This window comes from Tupaia chinensis, unplaced genomic scaffold (genome assembly GCF_000334495.1).
Source record: "Tupaia chinensis unplaced genomic scaffold, TupChi_1.0 Scaffold000066_1, whole genome shotgun sequence".
Lineage (NCBI taxonomy): Eukaryota > Metazoa > Chordata > Mammalia > Scandentia > Tupaiidae > Tupaia > Tupaia belangeri.
In genome coordinates this window covers 6,976,080-6,992,777 of record NW_006159525.1, presented here as the reverse complement: position 1 = coordinate 6,992,777, position 16,698 = coordinate 6,976,080, and the positions used below count along the sequence as shown (strand labels likewise).

The following is a 16,698-nucleotide window of genomic DNA, read 5'->3' as shown; positions in this document are numbered from 1 at the left end:
AGGGCAGAGGGTCAAACATGGGGTAAAAAACATATATATACATATATATGAAAGTAGAAATGGAATATTATTGATGATAACACACATAATTAAGACACTATGCAGTTTATTCTAGATGGGAAACCACATTTAGTATGTTGTGATGATGCTCAGGGAATGAATGTTAAGTAATTTTAAAAAGTTTCAGGAGAAAAAAAAAAACAGTAAAACTGTTCGTATCGAAATTTAAAAAAAATGCATATTTGATGAGTAATCTATATAGCCCCAGCTATGTACTACTTTATAGCATGTTCATTCTACTCACTGGGGTTTATGCCTAAAGTCAGACTTGGGTTCATGTATAGGTATATATCAGCTGTGCTAGCTATTGGAAATATTTAGACTAATTAAGTTCATTAGCAAATCAATTAAATGGGGTGGGGGGGAGACATAGAAAGCAATCATGGATACCAGAGACAATGTGAGAGGAGTGTGGGACATGGCAAAGGGTGAGGTATAGGGAATCAAGGATGGCAAAACAAAAAAACAAAGTATACAAGACATAAGAAATGGGGAACCAGCAGTTAGCGTAATGGCTATGTCGCTGGACTCCCACGTAGTCGATCACGGTTCGCATCCCGGACCCGGTGGCTTAAAACTCACGCCGGGGGCGTGTGCGTGCATGCCCAAGCTCCCGAGAGGAGAATGGAGGAGAAGGGATTGCGGCGTGACCATCCTCCCTGGGGGATTATTTCTCGCTTTCTGTCTCTGTGTCTCTCTCTGGCTGTCTGGCGAGCGCCCGCACCCTATAGCGGAAAAAACCTCTAAAAAAAAAAAAGGAAAATTATTTGCTGATAACATGTATGTTGATGTGCTTGATTGAGCCAATATACAGTGTATTTTGGATGGAAAATTCATTTGTATGCTGTAATGATGTATAATGAATTAATATAAAAAATAAATAAATTTAAAGGAAAAAAAGGCAGAAACATGAGGCAAATATGGAAAAATGTATGTATATAGAAAGATACAGGAAAAATCATAAACAACTACCAAGAGCTGGGTAGGAAGCAGAAGTGGATCTGACACCGACTCGTCATGGAAAGGCCAACAGGGAAGAGTGGACAGACATTAGAGGGAGGGTGTGATTAGAGTTGGGGATGAGGCAGCCAGGACTTCATAGGAACCAAGGGCAGCCCTGGAGATAAAGGCAGGTTCACTTTTGGCCTTGAGGTCAGGCAAGCCATTGCTGTCACCAGCGTGCTTCCTGCAGGATACCCAGGGAATGGTCTGGCCAAGGTCCTCTCAGCTAGTTCTGCGACTGACCTAGTCTCCACTCTCTGGGTTGGAGTCTGACCTCAAGAATCAGGTGAGATCTGCCAGCTCCAGACAGGCTCTGTGGTGATGTTCAGAGGGGTCTGTAACACCTACATTATAAAGACAGAAAAGAGGTTATGGGAGAATGGAAAAACCCATACCTCCATTTCTGAAGCAAACTTCTACTTTCTCCCCTCTAGGAACTGAAGGAAACATTTTTCGAAGCTTGACCTGGCCACAGTCAGGTTCCTCGTCTGACGCTGGTCAGTTACCGTAGGCTGTTCTGTGACCCTTTGGTGTCTTAGCCCATCCTGGGACGCATTGTGAGGCTGCTTCTTTGTGTTACTGATCGCCCAGAATCTCCCTAACTGAAGTTTTTTCATGTTCAGGATTTAAATAACCTTTACCCTCCAGGCTGCCTAGGAAGGCTACTTCTGCCCCTCTCATTTGACCCACTGCTGCCGGTTCCCAACGGCCCTGGGTGTAGCCTTCTGCCCCTGCTCCTGACTGCACAGTCTCCAGGATCTACTGGTGCTTTGATCTGACACTCAGCAGTAGCTGGTTCTGAAGGACTTGGAGGGGAGAGATGGACATCTTTTCTGCTGGGTCCATCCCACAGGACTACACATGTCTGCCCTCCATAGGACTCATCATCTCCCAGTCATCATCTCTGGGGCTAGGACCTGCCCTCAAAACACCACCTGGGCCTTTACGAAAACTCTCTGGTTCTTTAATAACCAGTAAATACTGTTAATGACTCTTCAGCTTCTCTTAATCCCATAATACGCTTAATCATATGCTACAATCATTTTAAATATTATAAATGTAGGGACCAGCAGTTGGTGTAATGGCTATGTCACTGGACTCCCATGTAGCCGACCATGGTTCAAGTCCCAGACCCAGTGGCTTAAACTCATGCCGGGTGTATGTGCATGCGTGCCCAAGATCCTGAGAGGAAAATGGAGAAGAAAGGATTGTGGTGTGGCCATCCCCCCTGGGGGGTGATTTCTCGCTTTCTGTCTCTCTGTCTCTCTGTCTTTCTGGTGAGCGCAGTGCCCTATAGCAAAAACCTCTCCAAAAAAATTTATAAATTTATGGCAATAATTACAATGATTTTGATTTTCTAATCAGTTATAATGCTCCATTTAATGATGTGGATGATATTTTATTTCTCTCCTGAGAAACTTTAAGATGATGGTATATCATCCCTGTTTTTCATAGGAGAAAGTTCATTAGTTCGGTCATCAGTGCAAATTTAGCCAACTAAGAACTGGAATTTGACTCTACTGTAGGACAGTGTCAGAGCAGGACTCTGGTGCCCCACTACCTGGGTCAGAATTCTGTGATCTTGGGCAAGTTGGTTCCCTTATTCATATGGAGGATGTAATAACAGTACATCCTTCACAGGGCTGATGTATTTTAAACAAGTTTCATCACGTCAATCCTTCACGGTCCTCCCTGGTACTTCATCTACTGTGTTACGTGCATATATTATTATTAAAGTTAGTTGTCATTATTTGTACCTGTCTCTAGATTCTACACTTTTAACCATTATGGTAAAATCAGGATTTTCTTTTTGTTTTGTATCTGATACAGATATTCACTGTAGATATAATTATTCCCCAGGTTAGAGAGGAAGAGATGGAAGCAGCACCACCTCAGGCCCCCAAAATTAAATTGACACCCTTAAGTTACCCACCCTTAAAACATACTGGTCTCTATATAATAAATTTAAAGCATTTTTTCCATGGCTGTCTTATGAAAATGAGTAACACAGAAGACTCTTTAGGGAATTTCTAGCACTGCAGAAGGCCCTTATCTTGTAGGGTCTAGTTGAAATGTGTTGTTTACACACGTGAACCCAGCATAATTTCAAGTCACCAAGTCTGGGACCCGAACCATGGTTGGCCATGTGGGAATCCAGTGCCTTTAATCACCATGCCACCTGCTGGCCCCTGGAGTAATATTTGAAAGTATAATTATACTCACAGAGACTCACTTTTATTTTTAAAATTAACATTTAAAAATTTATAACATGCAAAAATCCATATTCTTAGCTATTTACTTTTTAGTGTAGAGCATGGAACAGAAAGGAGTGAAAGGATGGCATTATTAGTAATTATTAGTAATAAGCAGCAGAGAAGGGCTTCAGGGGAAAAGGGAAGATGTGCTTACATTCTCTGTAACTCCCAATGTAATCTAGGGACAACGCTACCTGGAAATGGAATCCCAGAGCATGTCAGTGATGGAGAGCAAATGAACATGAAGACAGAAATTTCGACCTGCAACCCAAATGACGTACAAAGAGCAGAACAAGCCACCAACAAATGTGTCCAAGAGTTCGTCCCAGCAGAAACGGCCTCCTGTGACATGCACAGGCAGGGTAAGGACTGTGTCTTGTGTTCATGGCTCCAGGGATCTATGGAGGTGCACAAAACATGCACATGGCTTCATGTTCTGTATCAAAACTTCAAAACTGATTTTAAAATCTGTCTTTCCATAAATTATTAGCACTAAATTTTAAAAAATATATCAAACTACACTGAAAAATATCTCTCCATTTATATACTACTGAAGTTAGTGGGAACAGAGTGGCTGGGTCAGTGGAACCCATGAGTCAAGGAGGAAGGCCATAGGGGAAGGGGACATGTCTTGGTGCTGGGTCTGTTTGTCTAGGTCTGTTCATTCTTTGCTCTCACCTTGCTCCACTCGGCCCTCTATCTCCGTGCTCTGGCTCCTGCAGACTTTCCTAATTTGTACTTCCCTGATGATTAGTGATGCGAGCATTTCCCTGTTAGCTGACTTCTTGCTGGGTTCCTAACGAGAGAGACATTAGCAAGAGATCAAAGAGCAGAAGAAAGAAAGAAGCTTGGTATTTCTTCATCTCGTCTCCAAGGGCAGTTCTGGCAGTAATACTTCACTCATGGCTCCACCTTCCACCTTGGTCAGTAATGCTTCCAGCTTCTATCCACCCTGTAACCCTAGCCCTGGGCTCTCACCTAGCTTTCTGTTGACTGTTCTCTGAGTTGCCCACATTCTTCCATTACCTGAATTAAATTTCCTCTGCTCTAAGATTTAGACTGGTTTGTGTTTTCCTTTTAGACCTTGATGGGTGTAGGAGGCAAATAAATTACCTATAAATCAATACATTGTTTAGGTACACCCCTGCCTGAAAATGGACTCTCAGAGCATATTTATGAAGCAGAAGAGATAGAAGAGACAACTGGTGAAAAAAATGCACAAGAAAACCAACAAGCAAATAAAAAATGTGCCCAGGAGTCTGAGCCAGCAGGTAAGGCTGACTGTCTGGGTTTGTGGGAGTGTGAAGGAGCCAAGGGGGCCTGACTGGTGGCAGAGGAATGGACCAAGGCACATCCATGAAGACATCTATTTAACAAAGAAGGAGGAGGTTGCAGACACAGAGAATGCAAGAATGAGGCCTGATAGATGGATGAGAGAGACCAGGAGGAAGAAAGGTAGAAAAGAAAAACTCAGAGTCAAAGGGGGAAGATTGCAGGGCCTCCCTTGGAAAAGAAGCAGAAGCAAAAAGCAAAGGAGAAGTCAGAGAGAGCTTGCCCATAGAATCAAGGAAGCACAAACACTTCATCCAGTGGAGGTAGCAATATATGCAGACAGGGCTATAAATAGAAACATGAGAGGAAAGAAAAGAAACAGGAAGAGGGATAACAAAACATGCCAGAGCAGGTCTCTATTGGATCTTAGCTATGGTCTTTTTATATCTTTAGAGTCCTGCAAACAAATACCTAACCAAGTGGACAATGGAGATACAGGAAAGAAGATGCTCAGTAAAGTGCCTTGTGATGGAGAAAGTAATTATCGTTTATCTCACAAATTTCCTTTTTATCTTCAGATGGTCTTTATTGGTTTGGTTGTTTATTGTTTCATTTATATCATTGTAGACATGATTTTATTTTAAAAATTAAAAATTGTATATATTTGTCATGTACACCATGTTGTTTTGAAACATACATACATTGTAAAATGGCTAAATCAAGGGTAATTAACATAAGCATTATCTCACTTACTGTTTTTTTTTTTTGTGGTGAGAACATTTAAAATCTATTCTCTTAACAAATTTTAAGAATAACACATATTGTTCTTAATTATAGTCCCATGTTATACAATAGACCTGAACTTATGCCTCCTTTTGAACTGAAATTTTGTATCCTTCGACCAACATCTCCCCATCTTCTTTCTCTAACCCTCCCAGCCCTAGGTAACCGTTATACACCTTACACAATGGTACTCCATGTATAAGTGAGATCATGGAATGTTTGTCTTTTTGTGCATGGCTTATTTCACTGAACATGTTCTCCAGATTCATCTATGTTGCCACAAATGAAAAGATTTCCTTCTTTTTTCAAGACTGAGTAGTATTTCATTGTGCATATATATCGTGTTTTATTTATTCACTTATCCACTGATAAATACTTAATTTACTTACATATTTTGTCTATTGTGAATAATGCTATAATGACCATGGGAATGCAAACATCTCTTTGATATACTGATTTCATATCATTTGAATATATACCCAGTGGGGGATTACCGGCTCATTTGGGAGTTTTATTTTTATTTTTTTAAGGAAACTCCATACTGTTTTCCATAATGACTATACTAATTTACATTCCCATCAACAGCGTGCAAGGATGTGCATTTTCTCCACATTCTCAGTAACATTTGTTATTCTTTATAGCCATCCTAATAGGTGTAGGTGATATTTTATTTGGCTCTAATTTGTACTTTCCTGATGATTAGTAATGCTGAGCATTTTTTCATATATATGTATTTTTTTCAATGTTGGTCAGTTACACATGTCTATTCAAGTCCTTTGCCCATTTTTGTTAATCAGTTTAGCTTTTAACTATGAATTGTTTTTGAGTTCTTTATATATTTATGTATTTTTAATATTAACCCCTTACTAGAAAATATTTGCAAATATTTTCTCCCATTGTGTAGGTTGTCTTTCCATTTCATTGTCTATTTCCTTGGCTGTGTAGAAGGTTTTTGGTTTGATGTAATCCCACATTTTATTTATGCTTATTTGTGTGTGTGTGTGTGTGTGTGTGTATTGTGTTTTTGTGTTTTCTGGCTTTTGTGTAATATCCGAAAAAATAATTGCTCAGACTGTTGTCAGAGCTTTCACCCATGTTTTCTTTTAGTAGCTTTACAATTTCAGGTCTTACATTTATCTTTATTTCAAGTTGATTTTTTTACATACATAAGGTAAGTCTAATATCATTCTTCTTCATGTGAACATCCAGCTTTCCCAACACCATTTATTGAAGAGACTGTGTTTTTCTTATTGTGTGTTTTCATCATCTTTGTCAAGAATCACTTGATCATAAATGCATGAATTTATTTCTAGCCCTTTTTTTTTGTTTGTTTCATTTGACTATGTGTCTCTTCTTATTCCAGTACCATGCTGTTTTGATTACTACAGCTTTGTAGTATATTTTCAAGTCAGTAGTGTGATGTCTTCAGCTTTGTTCTTTTTACTTACTATGGCTTGGGCTAGTCAGAGTCTTCTATGTTCTCATTCAAATTTTAGAATGGTTTTAATATTTCTGTGAAAAACACCAGTGAATTTTTATAGGAATTGCATTGAATCTGTAGTGTACCTTGAGTAGTATAGATATTTTTTTCTTCTCTTTTTTTTTTTTTTTCTTTTGGAGAGGTTTTTGCTATGGGGTGTGTGCGCTTGCCAGAGAGACAGAAAGTGGAAAATTGCCACACCGCAATCCCTTCTCCTCCATTCTCCTCTTGAGATCTTGGGCACGCACGCACATGCACCCGGCATGAGTTTTAAGCCACTGGGTCCAGGACTTGAACTGTGGATGACTACATGGGAGTCCAGCGACATAGCCATTACGCCAACTACTGGTTCCCATTTTTTTTTCTTTCTCTCTTTTTTTTTTTTTTTTTGAGTAGTATGGATATTTAACAATATTAATTCTTTAATTCATGAACATGAACTATCTTTCCATTTAGTTGTATCTTCTTCCATTTGTTTCTTCAATGTTACATAGTTTTCAATGTATAGGTTTGTCACTTCCTTGGTTAATTTATACTTAGAATTTTATTTTATAGCTAGTGTAAATGGAATAATTTTCTTGATTTCTTTTTCAGCTAGTTCATGGCAACTCTATAGAAATACAACTAATTTTTCTGCATGTTTATTTTATATACTAAAACTCTACTAAATCCTAACTGTTTTTGGTGGAATCCTAAGAGTTTCTACCTATAAAATTTTGTCATCTGTAAAGAGGGATAATTTAGTGGCCAGGAAGTGGTGTACTGGCTAAGGTGCTGGACTCCCACAGTTCAAGTCCTGGACCCAGGGGCTTGAAACTCATGCTGGATGTGTATGCATGTGTGCCCAAAATCCTGAAATGAGAATAAAGGAGAAGGGATTGTGGCATGACCATCCCCCTTATGTGGTGACTTCTCACTTTCCATTTCTCTGTCTCTCTCTCTCTGTCTCTGTCTCTCTCTATATATAGATAGATAGATAGATAGATAGATAGATAGATAGATAGATAGAATCTTTCCAGTGAGCATATGCATCCTGTAGCAAACAAAAAAACTCTCTTTAAAAGTTAAAAAGAAGATGAATTATTTAACTATTTTTGTCATCTAGAGGCATTTATATATTTTTCTCAACTAGAGACTGGAGACTGAATTTATAGACTCTGGCTAGGACTTAAAGTACAATCTTGAATAAAAGTGAACATCTTCTTAGCTCCTGTCTTTCTCTTCTCCTTCATGAAATCCTCTGATTAAAATATTTGTTCTCTTTTTTTTACTTTTCTTTTTTTTTTTTTTTGAGAAGTTTTTGCTGTAGGGCGCGTGTGCTTGCCAGACAGACAGAGAGAAACAGAGACAGAAAGTGAGACATCACCCTCCAGGGGGTATGGCCATGCTGCAGTCCCTCCTACTCCAGTCTCCTCTCGGGATCTTGGGCATGCACGCACACGTGCCTTCCATGAGTTTAAGCCACCAGGTTGAGAACTCAAACCACGGTTGACTACATGGGAGTCCAGCAACATAGCCATTACATCAACTTCTGGTCTCAGTATTTGTTCTCTTGTTATGTTCCATAAATCCTATGTGCTTTCTTCATTTCTTTTTATTCCTTTTTTTATTTTTATCCTTGATGATGTATTCTTTTTATTCTTTTTTTTCCAATTTATTTATTTGCATTCATTCACTGTACATCATTACAGCATAAAAAATGAGATTTTCTATCCAGAGTACACTGTATATTGTCTCAATCAAGCACATCAACAAACATGTTATTGTCAGCAAATAATCTTCCATTTCTTGTTTTCTGTATGTTTTGTTTTTTCCCCCCATCCTTGATTCCCTATCTCTTACCCTCTGCCATCTCCCACTCTCCTCCCTCACTGTCTCTGGTATTCCTTGATGATGTATTTTAATAAAACCTATCTTCACATTTATAGATTCTTTCTTCTGCTTGAATAGTTCTGCTATTAATGCTCTTTATTGCATTTTTCATTTCATTCACTGTATTTTTTCTGTTCCAAGCAATATAATATTGATTCTATTTTATAATTTCAGTCTCTGTTAAATTTCTAATTTTGGCCATTTATTATCTTCCCGATTTCATCTAATTGTTTCTTTGTGTTTTCTTGAGATTTGCTTAGTTTCCCTGAAACAACTATTTTAAATTCTTTGTCAGACAGTCTGTATTTCTCTGTTTCTTTGGGGGTCAACTACTTAGAGATTATTTTGTTCTTTTGGTGTTATGTCTCCTTGGTTTTTCATGATTCTTATTGCCTTACATTGATGTGTATGCATATGAGGAGGTAGGAATTTAGTCCTGTCTTTGCAGACTGGCTTGGTCTGCAAAAAACTTTTAACAGTCAATCCATCCCGAGATTGTGGGCAAGCCATCTGGCATGGTCCAAAAGCAAACTCTCTACCGGAGTCTTCAGACAGTCTGGCCTGGTACTGAGTACAGCTTGTGGACAGACATGTGTTGGGATGGGCATGGATCCAGAGATTGCAAGGCTCTGCAGTGCTGAGAAGGCAGTTCTGAAGCCTGGTCTTGCTGGGACTAGCACAACACTGGGGCTGGCTTGATAGAAAGGTGGGCCCAAAATTCAGTGTTGCTGGGGTCAAGCTGACACTAGATTTGGTTTGGAATCTTGGGTCACTGAAGCCAGCATGGCACTGGGTCAGGCTGGAGACTGAGTCCATAGTGCTGGCCTGGAGCTTGGGGCTGTGGGATTTGGCAGAGGACTAGGCAAACATAGAGGGCTGGACCATGGGTATTGGCCTGGAGTCCAGGGTTGTGGTAGCCTACCTGGCACTCAGTTTTACTGAGACAGCCTCATGTTGGAGGTTCATGGAAAAGTTCGGAGCTTACTTCCCTTTCTTTTCTCTAAGTAGAAGGTATCCCTTTCTATATTGTGTTGCCTAGGGTTGGAGAAGGGTGGACAATGTCGTTCCTGCCCTCTTTGATCCATTTTTTCTTATTTATTTTATTTTATTCTTTATTGTCTGAAGGTTTGTGTGTTCACCAGAAAGACAGGATAAGGGGAAGAGAATGAGAGAAAGCACCCTTCAATGGGCATGGTCACACCACAATACCTTCTCATCTCTTCATCCTATCAGGATTTGAGTCATGCATGCACATGTGCCCAGCATGTTTCTCATGTCACCAAGCTGAGATTTGAATCACTGATTTGATACAGCTCCCTTTACCACTGGGCTAATTGACCTGTTTTTCTTAGTTGTGTGCTATAGCAAGGAGCTATAATCTCTCCTCTGGTTTCCTTAGCTCTTATTAAAGTATTTTTCATGTGTGGATGGTTGTTCAGATCAATGCTTCTGTGAGAAGAATGAGTGCTGGAGAGAATTGTTCTGCCATCTTTCACCAACCCTTACCACTTATCTAATTATATATTTTTTCTACTAAAGAAAAATCTTTTCTTTGTTCTCCCATGTGAACTGCCTAGCCCCATCAAAGACATACTGTTTATGTGCACAGCCTCTGCCTATTTTTTAACAGGTGTGAAATGTAAGGGAAAATGAGAATTGCTCTTTTAATGGAGGGGCTATATTTGAGTAGATAATGCAAGGCCAGAGAATGTGGGCAAGGTTAACTGGGGAACCCAAATAACAAAGTACATGAGTGAGACAGATTTTAAATACATTGGCATGGAATCTGAACATTGCCACGTTGTGAAGTTAGTGAAGAGAAATAAATTACAACTTACTTTTCAGAAGTTATAGTGGAAAAAAAGATCATGCTTGAGGCTGCCTGTCAGGTTTGCAAGGAAGGAAGCCCAGGTGAAAAACCTTTAAGAAACTATAGGTACAGCAGGCAATGGCACTGGGAGGAGACCTTTGGTATGACTGAATGTTTGAGGTGAGGAAAATATAGAAAGACGAAAAGTGGTATAGAGGAGGCTATGCAGAAATCACATCAAAAAATTAAGAAACAGACACAGGCTAGGAGCAGGTAGGAAATATAACAGAGATAGAGCAACTGAAACACCAGGTAGGGGACAGCAGTCTCACCTGAGACTGAACACGTTCTTAAATTTTATGTCCAAGGTATCACCTTTGCCTCATCCTAGTCTTGGCCCTGAGAGATAGTGATAAAAAAAAAAAAGGAGTATAAGTAGAAAAAGATAAAGAGGAAAATGAATACCAAGGAATGAGTGGACAACAAGAATTACACAGAGAATAAGTTAAAGGTGCACGAATGGAAACTTGTTGGAGATTGGTCCACAGAGAGAGAGAAAGAGAGAGAGAAGACAGATCAAGAAAGTATCTGATTCAAGGAGACAGTCACTAGAATATTGTGCCTATCACCATGGAAGGGGCAGGCGTCCCCTTGTCAGTGGACTCCTGTGAACCCCTCCATGCACAATAGCCTCTCAGGCATCTCATCCTGTCCCAGAGTGCAATCACCACCTGGCTTCTATTGATTCCTGATAGTCCTTCTCCACCCCAGACCTGTTTTCTGGGCTCCTTTCTCCAAGTACCTGAAGACCTTTATTCAAAGATCTGAAGGACATTTCTATTTTGAGGCTGTATCAGTTACCTATTGCTATGAAGTATGACAAACATTGTAACAAAACTTTGTGGCTTAAAACAATGATCATTTTATTTGCAGCTTCTGTCAATTCCTACACTAAAATGTCTTTAATCCAAGACATGGAATCAACCTAAATGTCTTCAACAGATGAATTTTATTTTTATTTATTTATTTATTTATTTATTTATTTATTTATATTTTTTAGAGAGATTTTTACTATAGGGTGCATGTGCTCACCAGAGAAACAGAGACAGAGAGAGAGAAAGTGAGAAATCACCCTCCAGGAGGACGGCTATGCCACAGTGCCTTCTCTTCCATTCTCCTCTCGGGATTTTAGGCACGCATGCACATGTGCCTGGCATGAGTTTTAAGCTGCTGGGTCCAGGACTCAAACCACAGTCGAGTATGTGGGAGTCCAGCAACATAACCATTATGCCATCTGCTGGTACCAGTTGAATTTTTTTTTAAATATGGCATTTATAATGGAATACTATCTAATTAAAAAAATGAAATCCTCTCATTCAGAGTAAGATGGATGAGTTTGGAGGATATTATGTTAAGTGAAATAAGCGAGGCATAGAAAAAGAAATACCACATGTTCTCACTCAAGAAAATATTGACCTCACAGAAAAAGAGAATAGAATAGGGGTTACTAAAGACAGGGAAACCTAGAGTATAGGAAAGGTAGGGATATGTTGCTTAACAGATAATAGAGTTTATTTTGAGAATGAAGTAAAATGTTCTGGAATTATGTTGTACAACATTTTGAATATACTAAAAACTACTTTACTGTACAATTTACAGTGGTTAAAACAGTGAATTCAATGTTATAAATTTTATCTCAATAAAAAAATTGTAAAAAAAATTTTAAATAAAACTTGCTTGTTAAAAAGTAAGAAGCAGGCACCAGTCGGTGGCATGATGTTTAAGGTGCTGGACGCCAACATGGTCAGCCATGGTTTGAGTCCAGGACCTGGTAGCTTGCTTTCTCACTTTCCCTTTCTTTCTCTCTCTCTCTGGTCAAATTTATTTAATAATAATATTAAATAAAATATTCAAAAGAGGATGTAAGTTTAAAGATAAAATAAAAATAGATAAATAAAAATAAAATAAAGAGGCAGATATAAAAATTTTCATGAAAGTCGATAGCTATGCAATTCTTAATTTTCTGTCTTCAAGTCTGTTCTTGTGTCTGGAAAAATGTCAGTTACTTTGTTAAAGAGGATATTTTTTATAAATGGTTGACTGTTCTAAGAAAAACAATTACAGATTACTGTAAACATGTTTGCCTGTATCCCCAGCCTGTTCTTTTGCCTCCATCCCCAGCATTGTCATCCTGGAGTAGATCCCTATCACCCTCAAACTAGAGGAATTGTTTCCTGGCTGGCCTCATCCTTCCAATCTTTCTCCTCATAATTCCATTCTCTGAACTTCAGCTGAACTGATCTCTCAGAAATGCAGGCCAGTTCATATGGCTTTCCTACTGCAAACCAATTAACTTTCTGTGGCCTTCAGCATTAGGTCAAAGCTAGTTGATGTGAAATATTGGATAGGGGCCATTAGCTGGCTTGGTGGTTAAGCCTCTATTCTCCCACGTGGCCAATCATGGTTTCAGTCCTGGACCCAACAGCTTGAGAATCACGCTGTGCATGTGGGCATGTGTGCCCAAAATCCTGATTGAAGAATGGAAAAGAAGATTGTAGCACAGCCATACCCCCTGGGGGTGATTTCTCACTTTTCCTTTCTCTGTCTCTCTCTGGTAAGAATGGCCAAAAAAAAAAAAAAAAAGTAGTATTGAAGGACTCCCACTGTGCAACTGCATATCCCCATCGCTCGCTTCTCACTCCCTCATGCCACATTCCCATCACACCAAATTTCCTTTAGTTACTTGAATTTACCAAGTTCTCTCTCTTGCATCTCTGATTTTATGGATGCTTTTGGAAAACAGTTTGGTGTAATCTCCCAAAAATAAACATAGACATACCTTAGACTGAAGCAATAACATTCCTTATTGGAAATCAACATAAATGCATATTACGTTCATCAAAGCATGATTCTTTTCTTTCTATGAAAAGAATATCCATAGCAGCATTATTCCCAAAAAGTCAAAAACTTTAAAAAACACAAGTGAATTGGGGCTGGCAGGTGGTATGGTGGTTAAGGCGGCTGGATTCCCACATGGTTAACCGCGGTTTGAGTCCCGAACCTGACAGCTTGCTTTCTCACTTTCCTTCTCTCTCTCTGTCTCTCTCTGGTCAACTTCAAAAAATAATAATAAAAGGAAATAATGACAATGAATAAACTTAAATAAAAATAATTCTTTAAAAACAAAAGAAAAAAACACAAATGAACAAATTTTTTTGACTTGTTTCTACAATATAATGGAATATTATACAGCAGTGGAAATAATAATTATACAAAATGAATGTAAATAACTCTCACAAATATGAGTAAATTTTATGAATTTTATATATATATATATAATTCAGGGGATTTGGCTTCTTTGAGGGGAATACACACACATACCCACACACGCAGGGAGAGAGAGAGAAGACATGATTCTGCTCACAGAAATTACACAACAGGCCAAGTAATCTAGGTGTTGGAAACAAGGTGATGGTTGACTTTGAACAAGATGGTGAGGACAGCTGGGGAGGTATCACTAAGAGGTTTTTGTTTTCATCATCTTCTGTGTCTTTACCAAAGTAATATGCTCACTTCTTGATCGTTCGAACCCAATTTTATCTATAGGTATTATGCTGCAATTGTTATTATAATGTTACATCTATTTTTTAAAATTTACTATACTGCATGTAGGCTTGCTGGAGAGAGACAGAGGGAACGTGGGAAAGGGAGATCGACTACGCCACAATCCCTTCTCTTTCATTGTCCTCTCAGGATTTTGGGCACGCACACACATGCACCCGGCACTTTTCCTAAGCTGCTGGGTCTGGGATTTGAACTGTGTAGTTGGCCATGTGGGATCCAGCCACCTTAACCACCACACAACCAGCTGGCCCCGATAAATTATTATTTTTTAAAAATTGTCCATTGAAAGATGAGAAAACTAGGTAAAAAGAACGGTTAAAAGAAGTCACGAGAAGCACAAAGGAAGGGACGGAATTTGGCAGCAGGAAGAAGAAGGGGGGACTGGGGGAGGCTCTACCCCGGCAGTGAGATTGTAGAGAGAGGGGGTTACTAACAGTAATGAGGAGGGCCCACTGGGAAGGCAAATGAAAATTCTCCATTCATTACAATTTGGCCCAGGGACAGAGCTACTCAGCAATGGAATCCAAATTAATTCCTGTTCTGTGCCTCTGGTGGACATAAAGAAGGAAAAGCCATTTTTTTACTCACAAGTTGGTCGGCGAGCTGAAGCAACCACATGTGACGTGATAGGTAAGGCTGGCTGAAAGAATCTGTAACTGTGCCTCACAGGAGACCAGGTATGGGGCCCGGGCACTTCAGGGTCCTTGAGGCAAGAAAAGGAGGGGGCGCACCTAAGGCAGTGAGCCTGCAGCTTAACAGAAGAAAGTCCTTGGGAACTGGGAAAATGCCAAAAGGCAGAAATGAAGGCAGTAAATATTGATATCAGGGAAAAGAGAAAGGCATGAGGTAGGGATTAAAGGAAAAGAAAGAAATCTGAGAACCAAGATAGTTGAGAAAGGAGATAGAAACACATCACTGGGGGAGAGGTATAAAGAGAGACCCCTGCCAGGAGCAGAGGGGAGGCAGGGCAAAAGGGTGGAACCCCGAGGAAAGTCAAATAAAAGGAAAGTGAGAGAGGTTGAATGAGAGTAGGGAACCAGTAGGTGAGGGTGGGCAAAGAACCGTGTCGTTGAGCAAAGCTGCCCTCTCCATGCATTTGATCAGCTTTCGGTGCAGGGCGAGACACTCTGCAGGTCACGCATGCTCAAGGAACAGACTAGAGCCTGGAGTTAACTTAGCCTCCCAGTCTCCCTAGCACTCCTAGGACGGGATTTCCTGCTGTGTGGGCTCCGTGCTCACGTCCGCTCCTTTGTGCAGTCATCAGTAGTGAGGACTCGGCGGAGGAGCTCAGTGACGAAGATGAGGCCCTGGAAGTCTACACCTCAGCCGCGGAAGACGAACATGGTAAGGAAATTTGAGGACTCTGAATTAAGAGCTACTGTTGCATTTTATTCTGACCCCATTTCGTACTATGGATCCAGTCACTTTCGAGATCCCATTCTCTGCATTCATTTTATTTGATTCTTTTGAAAAATGTGGAGAGAAAAGAAATCATTCGAAATGTATTTCTGAGAAGTAGGCTTATTAATGGATTGCTCATTTTAATACACATACCCGTACATTGATAATGTAATAGCAATGGATGGGCAAAGTGAGAGTTTGTTTTTAAAATGAACTAATTGCTACACCTTGAAATGTTCCATTTTTTTCTAAGTGAATCTTTTTTCTTTTTTTGGAGAGGTTTGGGGGTTTTTGTTTTTTGGTTTTTTGTTTTTGTTTTTGTTTTTTTGCTATAGGGCTCGTGCACTCGCCCGAAAGAGAGACAGAGAGACAGAGAGACAGAAAGTGAGAAATCACCCCGAGGGGGATGGCCACACCACAATCCCTTCTCCTCCATTCTCCTCTGGGAATTTTTTTTTTTTTTCCCCTCTGGGAATCTTGACCATGCACCCGGCGTGAGTTTAAGCCACTGGGTCGGGGACTTGAACTGCAGTTGACTACATGGGAGTCCAACGACATAGCCATTATGCTAACTGCTGGTCCCCCTACATGATTTCTATAAAGAAATCACTACGGGAGACCGTAGTGTCATCTGATCACAAACTTTGAGTGATGTCAAAAGATAACTCATGCAGGTCTCTGATGTCAGCAGAAATAGACTTGAGAAAATCTGCTAAAACTCAAAGCATTATTTTGATTGAGTTCTTCAACAAATCAGGGTACATACAGCGATTTTTCAAAAGATTTTTGCAAATAACATCTTTAAAAAACTTGTTTTTACAAAAACCTTAAAGGATAAACAGGATAAACACTGTTGTCCTGTTTTCTTCATCAGAAAACACAATCACATAAGCATTTTGGGGACCTTTTGCAACATCTCATGAAGAAATAGAAAAGACAAGAATGGCACCCTGGATTCTGAGCTATTTATTTTGTCAAATGAAAGGAAGAAATGAGAATGGAGACATTGTACCATCTTGTTTCTCTCTGCAACATGTGCTGTGGTAGATTTACAACTTTCAGTGCACAGAGTAGGACTGTTTTCCTCTGTAGATCCACAGGGTGTTAGAAATGCGTGTCTGTAAGGAAAATGCTAGGGA

At 39.7% G+C, this 16,698-nt stretch overlaps 1 protein-coding gene across 12 annotated transcripts in view; it reads left to right on the top strand.

The window, feature by feature from the left end:
* Positions 1-16,698, top strand: part of SP100 (SP100 nuclear body protein) — a 91,954-nt gene that overhangs the window by 31,364 nt on the left and 43,892 nt on the right. For 11 of the 12 annotated variants that reach the window (XM_014582346.2, XM_014582342.2, XM_014582341.2 and 8 more), the window contains exons 5-10: positions 1,497-1,559; positions 3,500-3,679; positions 4,454-4,588; positions 5,043-5,126; positions 14,657-14,788; positions 15,416-15,502. In XM_014582346.2, the coding sequence (XP_014437832.1) occupies positions 1,497-1,559; positions 3,500-3,679; positions 4,454-4,588; positions 5,043-5,126; positions 14,657-14,788; positions 15,416-15,502 (681 nt within the window). The remainder of the gene's footprint in view (positions 1-1,496; positions 1,560-3,499; positions 3,680-4,453; positions 4,589-5,042; positions 5,127-14,656; positions 14,789-15,415; positions 15,503-16,698) is intronic. The other variant, XM_014582338.2, reaches the window with a different exon arrangement.